The following is a 14,095-nucleotide window of genomic DNA, read 5'->3' as shown; positions in this document are numbered from 1 at the left end:
AATTCTGGATTAATCTACTTAGGTTAATAGGTATGTTTCCAACATAAATGACTGATAATGATAACGATTCAAGCTATATTGTTACAATTTATTCCATCTGAACTGGCTTTCTAGCTACTGTAGCTATGTCATTCTCCATTGCGCCAATGTCACAATCATAACTATTCTTCCGCCTTTCTCTTGTCTTCGCCAAAAGAAATGTCCCCGCCCTCTAACCATCCCCCGGGTCGCTTCTTGTTAAGCTAGCTAGCCAACACAACGGTAGAATAAATATCTTTGCTAAACAATGGTAGTTACCCAAACAAGGATATTATTATAAAAGGAGACAATCTCCCGGCGAAAGGCAGAAAATAGACATTTGGCTAAAACGAGACGCATCACATCCAGTTGGTAAGTGTGGCAATACATTAAATACGATTTGATGTTACAAAATATTCACATACGCGCTAGCTAGCGAATTTATGTAGCTAGCGATATAGTCTAGCTACCAAGAGGCCTTTCTTCCTCGTAGTAGCTAAACTAGATAGCCCATACAAATGTAGCTGTTTTTGGTAGCTAGCGGAATGCTAGCCTATTTAATGCTATAGGACGGGTTTGATACGTAGCTAGCTAGCTAGATATTTGGCTAGCTAGAAAGGTAGATATTTAGCTAGCTCACTACGTAGTTAGTTGGCTAAAGCTGTACTGTTTGAATTTTATGACGAGTGAAACAGTCGTGCTAAGTAGTAACTTAGCCATATCATTGCGCTGTTGGGTAAGTTAGTAGCCCATTCCAATATTTAATTCGCTGAATAGCTATTTGCAAAAAAAAAAAAAAAAGTAATATAGCTACAGCTAGTCTATGTAGGTAGCGGCTCGCTATCGGCTGTATGCTTCTTTCGTTGTCGGTTCACGTCACAAATGGATAGCTAGCTAGCTAAATTAGAGCAAACGTTACAGTATTAAATCAATGCCATCATTACTGTTATAACATTGCTGCATATTGCATGCGTCGTTTGCTCGATATGGTTGTTAGTAGCTTGTATGTCAGTATCTTGAAGTGACGAACGTTACTGGGTAGTTGGCTGCAGGAGTTGCATTCATTTTTCATAATACGTTTAGTGGAGTGCGATCTGTGTCTGGATAAAGCCAGCTAGGTAGTGATATGGGTTTAGCTAGCTATGTTAGTAACCTATAGCCGACGGTAGCTATATGGAATATATTTTCAAATACAGTTACATGAAATGTGTACAGTTGTATATCGACAAGTCCCATAATGCAGCTAGGTAGTGCAGCTAGCTACTTTGTCTTTCGTGTTGTAGCTATTTAAAACGGATACTGTATCATTCAAAATGGCCGCACTGCTTACTTACACTATGTAGCTAGCTAGCTCTCACGAGGCATTCATTCAGCTAACAATAGCTAGCTAGTAAGCTATGAATTCTTGTAACGTTCTAGCAAATCATTTAGAAGTGTCGTGTTGGGTCATGTTGTTGCAGTAAATTACTTGATACATTTTGTTTGTATAGAACTTAACAGGCCCATAAATATTTAACATTGTTAATTGGGTCTGTAAGTAGGCATTCAGTATTGGGTGAAGTTCATTCATTTTCATTAGTGGTCTCACATAATTTAAATGATTTGTAGCTTTTCCAAATGTATTTATCTAAAACTACGCACAGAAACTCTTGACACCTATTTGGAAATTAAAAATGGGCTATATTCTGCTCTTAGAATATTGTGGATGGTTGTTGACCTGGCATAGTCTATTATGAATAATAATACTAATTTGTTACTTCGCTGACACTCCAAAGTGACTTACAGTTTATTAGACTTAGCAGGGGACAATCCCCCCAGGAGCAATGCATTACATTACATTACATTATTGGCATTTGGCAGACGCTCTTATCCAGAGCGACGTACAGTTGATAAGACTAAGCAGGAGACAATCCTCCCCTGGAGCAATGCAGGGTTATGGGCCTTGTTCAAGGGCCCAATGGCTGTGCCGTTTTTTATTGTGGTTTCATGTACCTTCGCCACTAGGCTACAGGCTGCTCCTATTAATTGCCCCAAGTATATACAGAAAAATATGCCATAGAAAATAGATTTTCAGTGTACCTCCTATAGGATACCCTTTACACTATTTGTAATAATATGTATGTAATATGTAAAGAGATGCATATTTATTGCATCATTATTGATGAGTAAATTCCATATTCTCAACCTCTGATTTAATCGTCCTCAGACCATGCATTTATTTCTCTGTGTAGTGGAGTGCTGGGCCTCCAATGAAAAAGGCCAGCTCAGGTGATATTTCTAGCTTGCAGTGAAAAGTTGGCCTGGGCAACAAGAATTTCACAATTATTATATTTGTGATACATGGGTGATGATACAATTCAAATGGTGATACATTGATACACTGTGATGTCATTCACTTCACACCACATTGTGAGTGTGGTTGCTATATGTTTGCCTTGGTTGGCACCTCAATTCAAAACAACCTCAATATCTCACCCGTTTCAAAATATAAATACCATTTTGCAGGTCTAATACAATGGCAATGGGCTCGCCAACTACCGATTTTGGTATTGAAACGTTGCACCATTTCTGTGTTATGAATACCCTTAAAAAATAGCATAAAATGTAATCCTTTTTTTTGTGCAAAAATAACTCAATTTAAATCCAACATATCCCAACACCACTGAATGGGCCTCATTTATCAAATGTGAGCCGAACGAAATTCCCCCTTAATTCTTTGGAATTGCATTGTGCACAAATAATATGGGATTTGTGGGATGTTTTCGTAAGAGCCGAAAGAACTTCACGAGTAGTCTCAGCTGTTCGTATTGTGCACGGAAAGGAAAGCACACGGTTGTAAAGCGTGCTTTGTGTCCATTCATTTATAATTCTTTTATTTCTTTTAACTTTTTTTTATAAGCCAATTGAATATTATAATTATTCATATCATATAAAAGCGCAACAGGATTCAACATTAAAATGGGTGATGTTTCATTCCTCATTAATTCATGCTTAAGTGGAGTGTAATATAAATTCCATAAAACACGTAAAAAGTTTCCAATAAATAAGGCGTCTAAAAGTTTGCTGTAAGAGGGGTGTACCGTGCTTAGACTGTCATTTATATGTCTGGCCTCTCTTTACATTACATGTAAATCTATTGCTTTTGCCTATTAGAAGATTTATTTCTCACAGAAGAAACCGTGAACAATAACAGTGAGTTCAAGTTTCAAACATCTGTATAGTGGCATGGCATGTGGCGGATGCACTTCATTTGTTAATGAGTTTTGTTTTTGCCTCGCATTTAAATTCAGAGGTTGACATGTACTGACGTGAACCAGTCGGAAGGTGGTAATTCCGATATGACATGAACGCAGCATTATCCTCTCTTTAGATTACATTTATTGCTTCCATAGAAGATTAAAGCATGGCTTACTTCCAGAACATGGTCAGGTGCTTTCCGTCCTCAGTTTTTTGCGGACTGGCACAGGACAGTGAAAATATATCACTCCTTGATAATCCCAGAGATGACAAAAACAGCAATATCTCAGATTCGTAGGTCAATGCACCATTCCAGTCCTGTGTGGTGCAGATGTAGTTTATGTAGCCTATATAAACAAAAGTAGGCTAATTACCAATGTGAAGATGTTAGTTTGAATGAAAAGAAGGAAGCCTGTGAACTGATATGCTCTTGACATTCCTACCTTTATTGTAGACAACTTTTCCATTCTAGTGGATCTTCGTCAGGTTTGGCACATCGCTTTATGTTTATCCACGAGAATAAACGACTAACAATAACGGTGAGTTCAAGTTTATTATGAGAAAACATCTTCTATGCCATGATGTTAAGTCCTAAATATGTTTTATATATATTTTCATGTTCACAAAGAGAAGTTACAAAGTAGTTGTAGCACACACGGTCATGTAGGCTACAGGGATGTCAGGGACAAATCATCAGTTTTTGTAACCTGTTACATATTTAAAAATGGTTAACCAGTTAACCAATACTGCTTATGACAGCTAGGAATCATATCTTTTTTTTTTTTTTTTTTTTTTTTTTTTTACTGGATGACTATGAAATGTAATTGCATTTTCAAACTTTATTTTGGGCCATCTCAATAGTTAAATGTCAACATTTTAAGTCAGATGATAGTAAATCAGCCCAATTGGCAAATTAAATATTTGCATTTTCATTGACATTGTGCAGTGTAATTTCACAGTTGCAGAAATCTGTTGTTAAATCCATGTAGTTCAGGCATGCTGATCGATCGTGAGTAATTTCTTTTAAATGCATCGGATATAATTGTAATTCATCATGTTTTCATCTTTCTTCCCTATGACTTCTGCCTGATAGACTTGATTGGCATGAAATCTGTAAATATTCTGCGGTTAACAACTTTGTTACAGACAGGGTTGTGCACTCAAAATTCCGTGGTCACGCAATATTTGCCTGATATAACACCAGGTCTATTTTACCATAAATTATTTTTATGTAACGGTAAACTTGCATTTTATATACCAATGCATTTTATATGGTGTGGGACAATTGTGGTGGTGAGATTAACATGTCCATTTTTTGCTGAAAGCAGGGAATTTTCACTTTCAAGATCCGATGGATAAATAGCCCAATGATAATGTATTGCTTTATTTTTATGTAGATATGTGGAAAGGAAAGTTCAGTTTGCCGGTAGTTTGAATTTGCATGCCAATGAATAAACACGGATGAATAAACGCCATAGAATAAGCCATAAATCAAAGTAACAGCTACAGATTTCAAACACACAGAAATTATTTGACTACAGTACTGTTCAATTCCATGCGGTGTTTGCATTCTTAACCCTCTGAAATGACCGCAGATTACTTGCTTGTACGACTGTAGCTTGTGGATTGAATGTAAACAGCGTATTGTAATATTTTGTGCAACATTTGTCCAATTATGCTACATTCAGTTTGCTGGTACTTCGAATTTGTGTATCAACGAATGAACACAGATCTTCTGTTAACCTTAAGAAACGACTTAACATTACAATAAGCCATAAATCAACCAACAGCTACAGAAATTATTTGATAATTGTAATACTATAGCATTCAATTCCCTGCTTGCATTTTAAACCCCCTGAAATGGCCAAATTGTTTGATCGAAATACTGAAGCTTGTGGTTTGCTAGTTTAGAACCGCAATAATACTCCTGGTGATGAACGTGCATTTATTTAGAGCTTCAGAAAAAAAAAAGAAATTGGTTATCCATTATCAATTTTTTGTAACCGTTTACAAATCAGTTTCAGTTAAACTGTTAAACCGTTTAACCGTTCACACCCCTAGTAGGCTATGCAGTGTCTGCCATCTCTTGAAATTGATTTCTGTGTATAAGGAATGTGAGGGGCTTCAATTTATGCTAATTATACATTTTGTGCACACGCGTTTTGTTTACGATTGATTGGTATTTATCAACATACACACATGGATACGAAAAAAGGTGTGTATATTCCTTCATAAATCCGGCGCAAATTTTTAGTTTGTTTCCGATCACACATACATTTTCACACTGATTCCCAAAAATATTGATAAATGAGGCCAATTCTGCAGCAAATTCAGAAAATGTCCACACTGTATGTTTTATTACATTTGTATTCGACCTCAAAATTCTAAATTTCGACCCATCGACTTAACATGGGGGAGACAAATGCTAAAACAAATTAGCATAATAAACGGACATGAGAATCGGTATCGCGAGCAGGCAGTAGATTACACCGATAATAGGCTAGTACTGTCCACTTTAGACAGTCTCATGGACTGTAGCTCAAGCGCTATCTCAAACGTTAGCTTGCTGTATTTGGTATGATCTGGGGTGACTACGGTTATATCTTCAGCAGGATTTTCGTGGCTAACTCATGTCTAGCTAGATTAGAAAATGAGCTGATGAACCATGCAAGAGTGACTGTTGACATTAACGTTACACATGAGAGAAGATACTAGGAAAGGTAGCTTAATATGCAAATACCGTGTCGATGGCAGACATTTGGCATCTCCTAGATTTGACTGAAGAAATGCGTTTCAGACAGCAGAATTATCGTTGAAATTGAAAAGAATGATCCTAACTATACTTTTTAATCATGCATCGTTATACACGCTAACTAGCTATACAAACAAAACCTTTGAGAGAACTCACTTCAAGTTCAACCAAGAAAAAATACAAATACCACTTTTTGTCAGTAGATGGCATCCGCTTATAAGAAATGGGGACAGTTACCGTTACTGTAAACAGCTAGTGGGCCAAATAGATTCTTTATAGTCCTTGGGCCAAACCCCAAAATTGGACGATTTGGTACCATCTGGGTGGGCAAATTCTAGATGTGATTTTTTTAGTCCTATACATCCCTAGATTATGTTTTGATATGATAGACCTTTTGGTTTGGCAGCTTATTAGTGGTTATCACCTCCTAAAGGTATGGACTGCTTTTGTTCAAAACCGGAGTTTTGCCAAAAAAAGTCCCCTGCCATATTTTGCTCCCCTTCGCATGATTCGCTTGTAGGTCGGGCTGTGGGGGTGCTAGAGACATGAGCCTGTGGTTATTGTTATGCGCCTGAGTCTCCTGAACATGTAGAGATCAACCCCGAGTCGATCAGACCTTCCTAGGCCAAGCTTTTGGTCACTTTTCCGCACCTACCCCCTACCGGTGAATGCCTCATTTTTGCGGTTTTCCGGAGGTACAGGCTCATGTCTCTAGCACCCCTCAGAACAGAGGTCTATCATATCAAAACATAATCTAGGGATGTATAGGACTAAAAAAATCACATCTAGAATTTGCCCACCAAGATGGTACTGAAAAATGGTTTGGCCCAAGGACTATTAAGCCAAGTTCTCAGCCAAGGGTTTTACTTTTGATGCATATATATAATGACCTATCAAGTATTCATTGAACTTCCCGGTGTAAAAACTAAGGAAGTTAATCACAAAAAACTATGTTTTAAGTGAAATGTTTGCATTCGCTGAAAGCCACAAAAGACAGGAAATTCAATGAATCAGCCCAAACATTAACATCAGCCTGCTCTCCATCAAGGTATCAGCACAGATCTTGGTATAAGCCCTATATGCAGGGGTGGAGAAATTATACATGCGTGCGGTTGTCCTCCAGATGCACTCTTTGGTTGCCCAGATTTGTAATAGTTGCTACAAATATGTTCTTGGGCTTTTAAGTGCTCTTAGAAGTATGTTAATGCTTGAGCCAGTGAGGCAAGATAATTTATTTATCCTGTCAAATTCGTGGAACTTGACATCTCCTTATTTGGGCTATGCATTTAAATGGAAACCAAAACAAGTGCTAAATATTTTCATTTGCTGATAGTTAACTGATGTACCCAAAGTTCATTTAGAGAGGTTTATGGTTTACTTAGGCAGATTGCACATTGTCATCTCTATCATCTCCAGGTGTTACATTTTAATTAATGGCCCACCCACATCAGCGTTCTGTTTCTGGTTTCAGTACCTAAAACGCCCACAGAATGATCACAAAGATAGCCCCCCCTCCGCTTCCCGTAGTCCCGTATATACTTCTTTTTTGTTCTTGAATCCGTATGGAATGCAAATCAAAAGCTCTAGGATTATATAAAAAGCTCAAAAACACAGAAAATATGCGCGTGGCCCGGGCTACTTGTACTCTGCTTCCACATACTCTCTGGGTAGCACATCAGCAAGATACTGTGAAGCATTTACAGATCTACAATACATTTTCTACCCTGTTTATTTCAATCACCGTGTTAATTGGGGAAACGCTGCTACTACACTGTCCCCTGGTGGCCGGAAAGAGATCTTCAAGCCGCATCGTCTCGAACCCCGGACCGTGATTCTGTCTCGATCGGGTCACTTTTGGTGTGCGCTGATCCTCCCTGCCTAGTTCCCACCCCACCCCACCCTCAGAGCCGCTCCCTCGTGTGCAGGCCATACTCGGCTTTGCCAGGACTGCGGCACATACCCAGGTCCAGTGTGCAACTGCATTGACCTGCATCAAGGTCCGATGCCTCTGCGGCCCTCAGATGTATCATTTCTATCCAGTTGGTCTATGATGAGTCATATGGAGAGTATGAATACTTGGCCATGTACTGATTTGCAAAGGTACTTTCAGCGCTCTGAAGGTTTGCTTTAAGGGTAGCAGAACTAAGGTTCCTAAGTGGTTCATCTGGTTTAGGCACTATTGTGTGTAGGTGGAGCCCCGTGGTCTGGCATTCAATGTGAACGTGCCATTGCCAACTGTGACCAGCAGCCCTGCAGGGTGACTCACAGTTGGCTCTGGCCTCGCACAGGGAAGGGAAAATTTCTGTTTGCCCTAACCCTTTGGTTTCTCTGCAATCTATGGCTATTTCAGGGGATTAAGAATGCAAATGCTGCAGGGAATTGAATGCTACTGTACTGTAGTTATCAAAGATTGTCTCTGTTTTAAATTTGAAGCTGTGGCTTTATAGTGTGACATTTCTTGAGGTTCACAGAGGGCTCTGTTTTGTTCGACCATGTCGGCAAGACAGAGTAGGTCACAACTCGGTCAAACCGCATTGCGCCCAGAATCCTGATTTCCCCAATTTGATCATCTAACATTTAAGGTGGTCATTTGTACCTTTCCGGTGGAAAACTTGTGTAGACTGTAAATGAGACACCACTTGAAAGTAGGGTAAAGCCAGCTGGTTGGTTGTTTGCCTGCAAGCATGGCTGTTTGAGAATATTAGTTTGTAACTCATATATAACTTTTCTTTTTAGCACAGTAATACTGTCATAACATTGTTCCTATGGCAAAAAGGATACCAATGGAATTTTAAGGGAACTTGGAAATGGGGTTCTAGAATTGTATGTCTTTGTTCTGCTATTCATTGTTTTTGAAGGTTTGTGAATCATCTCTGTTCTGAGCTTACAGCACAGCCATTTTAATTTCTCAGCCATCAATATGTTAGTCACATGGGAAACTCCACAGTAATGTCAACATGAGCATGAAAAAATAAACTTATTTACTTCCCAATTAAACTTATTATATCCCAAGCAATCGATTGCAACCATTCTGAAATCTGATAAAACAGGAAAATTCCTTAAAATGTATTTATTAGTTCCATTACTTCAAAATGTTGCCATAGCCTACTCTGCTCTACTCCCTCTCTCACGCTCACGACTACTGTCTGTTCTGGCTCCACGGTGGTGGAATGAACTCCCCGTTGAGGTCAGAACTGTACAATCTCTCCCCACCTTCAAACGCAAACTGAAGGCGCACCTCTTCAAGCAGCACCTCTCCCCATCCCTCCCTACCTCCCTGTGATCCTTAATTGTTGTCTTTGTGATTTACTTTGTGTTTTGGTATTTTTAGTTGGCTAGGTAAGCAGTATTTGGATAGTTAAGCTTGGTCACTTTTGCTTTGTTGTTTGTTCATTTGTTGTTTAAAAAAAAATAATAATAATAAAATAAAAAAAATAGGCCCTGGTCCTTATTTTTGTTGCACGGGTAGCAATTGAAATTGTACTTCCCTCTAGGGTCTTTCTGCGCACTTAGCCCTGGTTATGGGTATGCACTGTGTTGTACATCGCTCTGGATAAGGGGCGTCTGCCAAATGCCAGTAATGTAATGTAATGTAATGCTGCGTTTCCAAGTCAGTAGTGCTGCAATGTTAATTAATGCTTTTAGGAAAGTTAAGCTAATTATAATGTTATAAAGCAGGATTAAATGAATTACAAATGTGAAATATTAAAAAAAGAACGCCAGCCAGTTAAGACATTGGTCATTTTGGTTAAGTGTCCATTTTCGTTAACCAGTTAATCGATTAACCATGCCGATCCCTACTAAATAAGTTTCATTATGAAAGGGCTCTACATTGCTCGCATTTAGGGGCAACTGCAGTAAGTGGGATGCATTACTATGCTCCTAGGTTTTTCAACTTGGGCGCATACTTGCTCTTTGGAAAAAATAATTGAATCATTTTGCTAGCTGTTCCTGGACACAGATGTGATCATCAGAATCAAATTTTGAGGAGGTCTTAAAGTGTAATGCTGATGCCATTGTAGTTTTAACTGTTTGTGCTGTGGTGGATGGATTTTCCAACTGAGGCAGTTATTTAGCCTCATAAGTTGCCTTGAAAAATTATTTGCTCTGGGGACCAGTGCAATTTTCCACTCTCCACTGAGGCCCAGCTGTAATTTGTTACAGGAAGCACTGGCTTTCTCTCATGGCTTTCTTCCTTCTTTTCCCCACTAATTTCCTCAGATGATGACCTAAAGATCTGAAGTGGGGAAAGAAGACCAGATAGAAGACACACACAGATTATGGTCATGTCCTCATGCAACATTTCAATTCTCTGAGGTATTCTCTACGTCTGTGAAGGACTTGGTCTTGCTTTTTCCCCTTTTTTTTTGTCCAAGCTTGTCTAAATATCACTGAATAGATAGCCTGGAGGCAAAGTCTGGCCATTCAGTGTTTTGATGTTTGATCCTTATGTACTAAGGTACCCTGATTTATTTATTTTTTGGCGGGGGAGGGTCAGTGAAGACACCACCAACTAGATCATCAACAAGATCACCAACAATCATACAAGAACCTGAAAAATAGTTGGAAAGCTGTTGTCACAAGTTTTAGCTGAGGAGAAGATCTTGGAATCAACTTCAAATATTATTATTATTTTTTTTACTATTTTGCACTGAGACACTGATGGGACAACAGTTATGGCCATTTGGAACAAATTCCACAACGGTACCTTTAAATCGAGAGAAATTAATTGCTTGAACTCTTGGAACCATCACAAAGTGATAAAATTGTGCATGATTGCACAATTTGATGTATAACAATCTGATGTATAATTTGTCCTGCATGTCTTAAATGTTTTGCTGAATTTAGCTGGAATCGTGCTTCGTCATTTTGACTTGAATCAAGTATTATAACGGCTGTTCATTGCACTGTTCTTTACGGAGTACCATCTCCTGACGCCTTTTTGCTAGCCTAATGTGAAGTGCATGTTACTCTCTTAGGCTATTTTTCAATTAAATCTTTAAGAAATTCTTCACATACCTACATTATCACTATAATTATGTTAAAAGTATATTAAAAAGTGAGGGGAGAGAAAGCTGCTAATTTGTTAGTACATCTCCACTCCAAGTGACACCATTACTCTTCTTAATATGGAATACCCCCTGATGGACTACACCAACTGTGGTGAGCAGGCAGGGGGGGCAGGTGCCTTCATCTGTACTGAATGTGGGGATGGGTTTGACCACTACCCTGACCTTTTGACTCACATGGCTGAGCATGGCACAGTGGAACCCTTCCCATATGATTGCCACTCCAATGGCTTTGGGGCGCCTCTTGAATTTGCGCTCCACGAAAACGGAATGCTTACAGTTGTGGACAGGTCAGCGGAATATAATTACGCTTCGAATGACAAATCCTCCCAAATTCTACCCTGGAATCAGGTCCCTCATCTTGCGTCTCAGGCTGGTCCCATGATCCTGGCATCAACTGAAGGCACATGTCCGGAGTCCCAGCCTACTTCAGTGATTCAGACCCCCCCTCACCCTCCTCCCCTTGAGTCCCATCCTAAGTCGGTCATTCTAGCCTCTGCCAATGCCCCTATTCTGGGGGAGTGCCAGCCTGCACCAGTGATTCTCACATCCACCCAAGCCCCCATTCAGGAATCTCAGCTGACTCCTGTAGTTCAGCACCCCCATCACGTCCCGGCTACAGAGTCCAAATCTACCCCTGTCATTCTCTCACCCACTAAGGCAGCGGAGAGTGAAAATGGTTCCAACACCCTTGTGCCCCCTCACCCTGCACACTTCCGATGTGAAATGTGCAACCAGCTATTCAACACAAGACTTGGCTTACTGCGACATCAGCGATATCGCACAGTGGAGCGGGGATATAAATGTACCTTGTGCTGCAGGGTCTTTGGTGAACGAGAGAAGTTGCGTGAGCACCTCGAGCATCATTCCCATGAAAGATTTTATAGCTGCAAGCAGTGTGGTAAGCGCTTCCTCAAACAGGAGGCATTGCGTACTCACCAAGATGAACTCCATGACACCGCAGGATCCAAGACTTTTAGGAAGTTTGGAGAAGGACAAGAGGGCAGCATAGAGAAGTCATACCCTTGTAAGCTGTGTGGCCTGCGTTATTTTTGGCTTTCTGACTTGCAGAGCCACTTACTCAGTCATGCCCATGGGAAGATTGTCTCCAGTATCCCGACTTACAAGAAGAGCCCACCCACCCAGAAAACTCCCTCAAAAAATGAAGTATTGCTTGATAGCAATAGTCCATCCGAACAAGATTTACCTGTCTTAAATAAAAAGGCTTCCATTGATTTTTCTCTTACTACTGCCAACATGAGTTTCAGACCATACCGCTGTGGTTTGTGTGGGAATCGCTTCCAGCAGTTATCTGACTTAAAGAAACACCACCTTACTCATCAGGCACTGGACGATCGAGTACATTTGGAACCAGAACCTGCACCTAAGCAGCAAAATCGTACTGTGCCACCAGCAAAGCAGCTGTTCCACAGTGTAGCAGCAGCAAAGCGGCAAATCCATGCTGGGGTTGCAGGGAAGCAGTCAAAGCCACGGGGCAGGCCCCCACGCGGAAGCCAGTCCAACCACAATTCGCGGGTATATCCATGCAAACTCTGCCATCGAGTATTTGTGCATTCCAGCAGTCTGTCGAGGCATATGCGGTACCACAAGGGGACTCTGCACACCTGTGTTTTTTGTGGGAGACACTTCCCACAGCGTTGTGATGTGAGGCGGCACATAGCAATGTATCATCATTCAGAAGTTCCACCAACAAAGCCTGAGACTGAGAAAGGTGCAGAGGTTGAAAGCAGAAAAGATAATTATCAAGGGGCACAAGTCACGTTTGAGTTTGAGAAGGGGGCATCTGATAAGAGGGAGAGTGATCTCTATCCTTGTGCAAAATGTGGAAAGCAATATTTGAACAAATATGACTTGGATGGCCACAGCTGTGGTAGCCAACAACCCACAGATCCTAAAGAGGTTACTTCTTCCCCAAAGCCTCGTGTGACCTTCCAGTGCAATGAGTGTGGTAAGAGCTTTGGGTTACTTTGTGTATACCAGCGTCACCAACGCTACCATAGACGGGAAGTTGCAGGTGAGGTACACAAGTGTCCCCACTGTCCAAGGCGCTTCCGCCAGTCATCTGCTCTTTTGCGACATCTCGACACTCACCAGAATCGGTCCCCCGGGGAGGATGACAAGGATGTGCGGACCTCTTCCACTACCACATACGGTCAGGATGATGCTGTAGCCTTGAAGCATGATGATGATGATGATAATGATGATGATGATGATGAGGATTTGGAAGAAGATGATGATAATGATGATGATGATGATACAGAGGAGGAAGAGGGTTGTGGAACTGCCTCTGCAGATGTGCTGTATGAGTGCACAGAATGCACCCAGACCTTCTCTTGTCTGGCAACATTTCTACAGCACCAGAGTGCACATGGTACAGAAAGTACTGGATGATGGATCATCAAATGAAAATGTCCACTATGTGGTTCTTTGCTTGTCTAAAAGGGTTTTATGAATAAATGAGTGGTATCAATGGTGTCTGCAAGAGTAGAACCATCTAAGCAAGCCTTTCATATTCTGAAACCTAATGTGATGATAAATGAAAATGAATTCTGTGGCATTGTGAGATTTTATATGTTCTAGTGAATTTCAGGACAGACTACAGTTTAGATCAATGTTTTGCTTATGTCAATAAATATTGGGCATGTATATTCAGTTGGGGGGGGGGGGGGTCTCAACATTTTGGAAACATTACATCGTTACCCAGTTTTCATTTCTGAGCAAGAGTATTTTTGCCTTTATTCTGTATGCAGTCACTTTCTAACAATTGAGTCTTGCTGTTGAATGCTATTCTCTGTCTGTGTTTGGAAACTGGCCTTGTTGGAGTAATTAATTGTGTTCTATGTCTGTTACAGGGTCAATATTTAGCATTCTCTGGTTGAAGTAACACCTTTGGCATTGTAACTTATGTAATGTTTGAATATACTGTATGAAAATGACACTAGTGTAGTCCTTCATTGGATTGTCATTTCTGTCCAACAGACCATATGTTGCCTTCAAA

General features: G+C 40.3%; 1 protein-coding gene across 4 annotated transcripts; it reads left to right on the top strand.

Moving 5' to 3' along the window:
* Window positions 1-206: 206 nt before the first annotated feature.
* si:dkeyp-84f3.5 (uncharacterized protein LOC334144 homolog) lies at window positions 207-13,742 on the top strand. Of its 4 annotated transcripts, none has more exons than XM_061216495.1 (3): window positions 207-390; window positions 3,728-3,794; window positions 10,229-13,742. In XM_061216495.1, exon 3 carries the CDS (start codon window positions 11,137-11,139, stop codon window positions 13,486-13,488), a length of 2,352 nt encoding a protein of 783 aa, XP_061072479.1. In that variant the 5' UTR covers window positions 207-390; window positions 3,728-3,794; window positions 10,229-11,136; the 3' UTR covers window positions 13,489-13,742. The 4 variants fall into 4 exon arrangements, with proteins under 4 accessions (XP_061072479.1, XP_061072472.1, XP_061072487.1 ...); XM_061216511.1 differs by lacking the exon at window positions 207-390 and adding an exon at window positions 699-754; XM_061216488.1 differs by lacking the exon at window positions 3,728-3,794.
* Window positions 13,743-14,095: the final 353 nt, after the last annotated feature.

Source organism: Conger conger, chromosome 1, assembly GCF_963514075.1.
Source record: "Conger conger chromosome 1, fConCon1.1, whole genome shotgun sequence".
Classification (NCBI taxonomy): Eukaryota; Metazoa; Chordata; class Actinopteri; order Anguilliformes; family Congridae; genus Conger; species Conger conger.
The sequence above is the reverse complement of the archived record's forward strand: the minus strand, read 5'-3'. Positions and strand labels throughout refer to the sequence as shown.

What these genes read in the sequence shown, in the direction of transcription:
- si:dkeyp-84f3.5 (XM_061216488.1), top strand. Translation starts at nt 11,137, where the DNA reads ATGGAATACCCCCTGATGGACTACACCAACTGTGGTGAGCAGGCAGGG.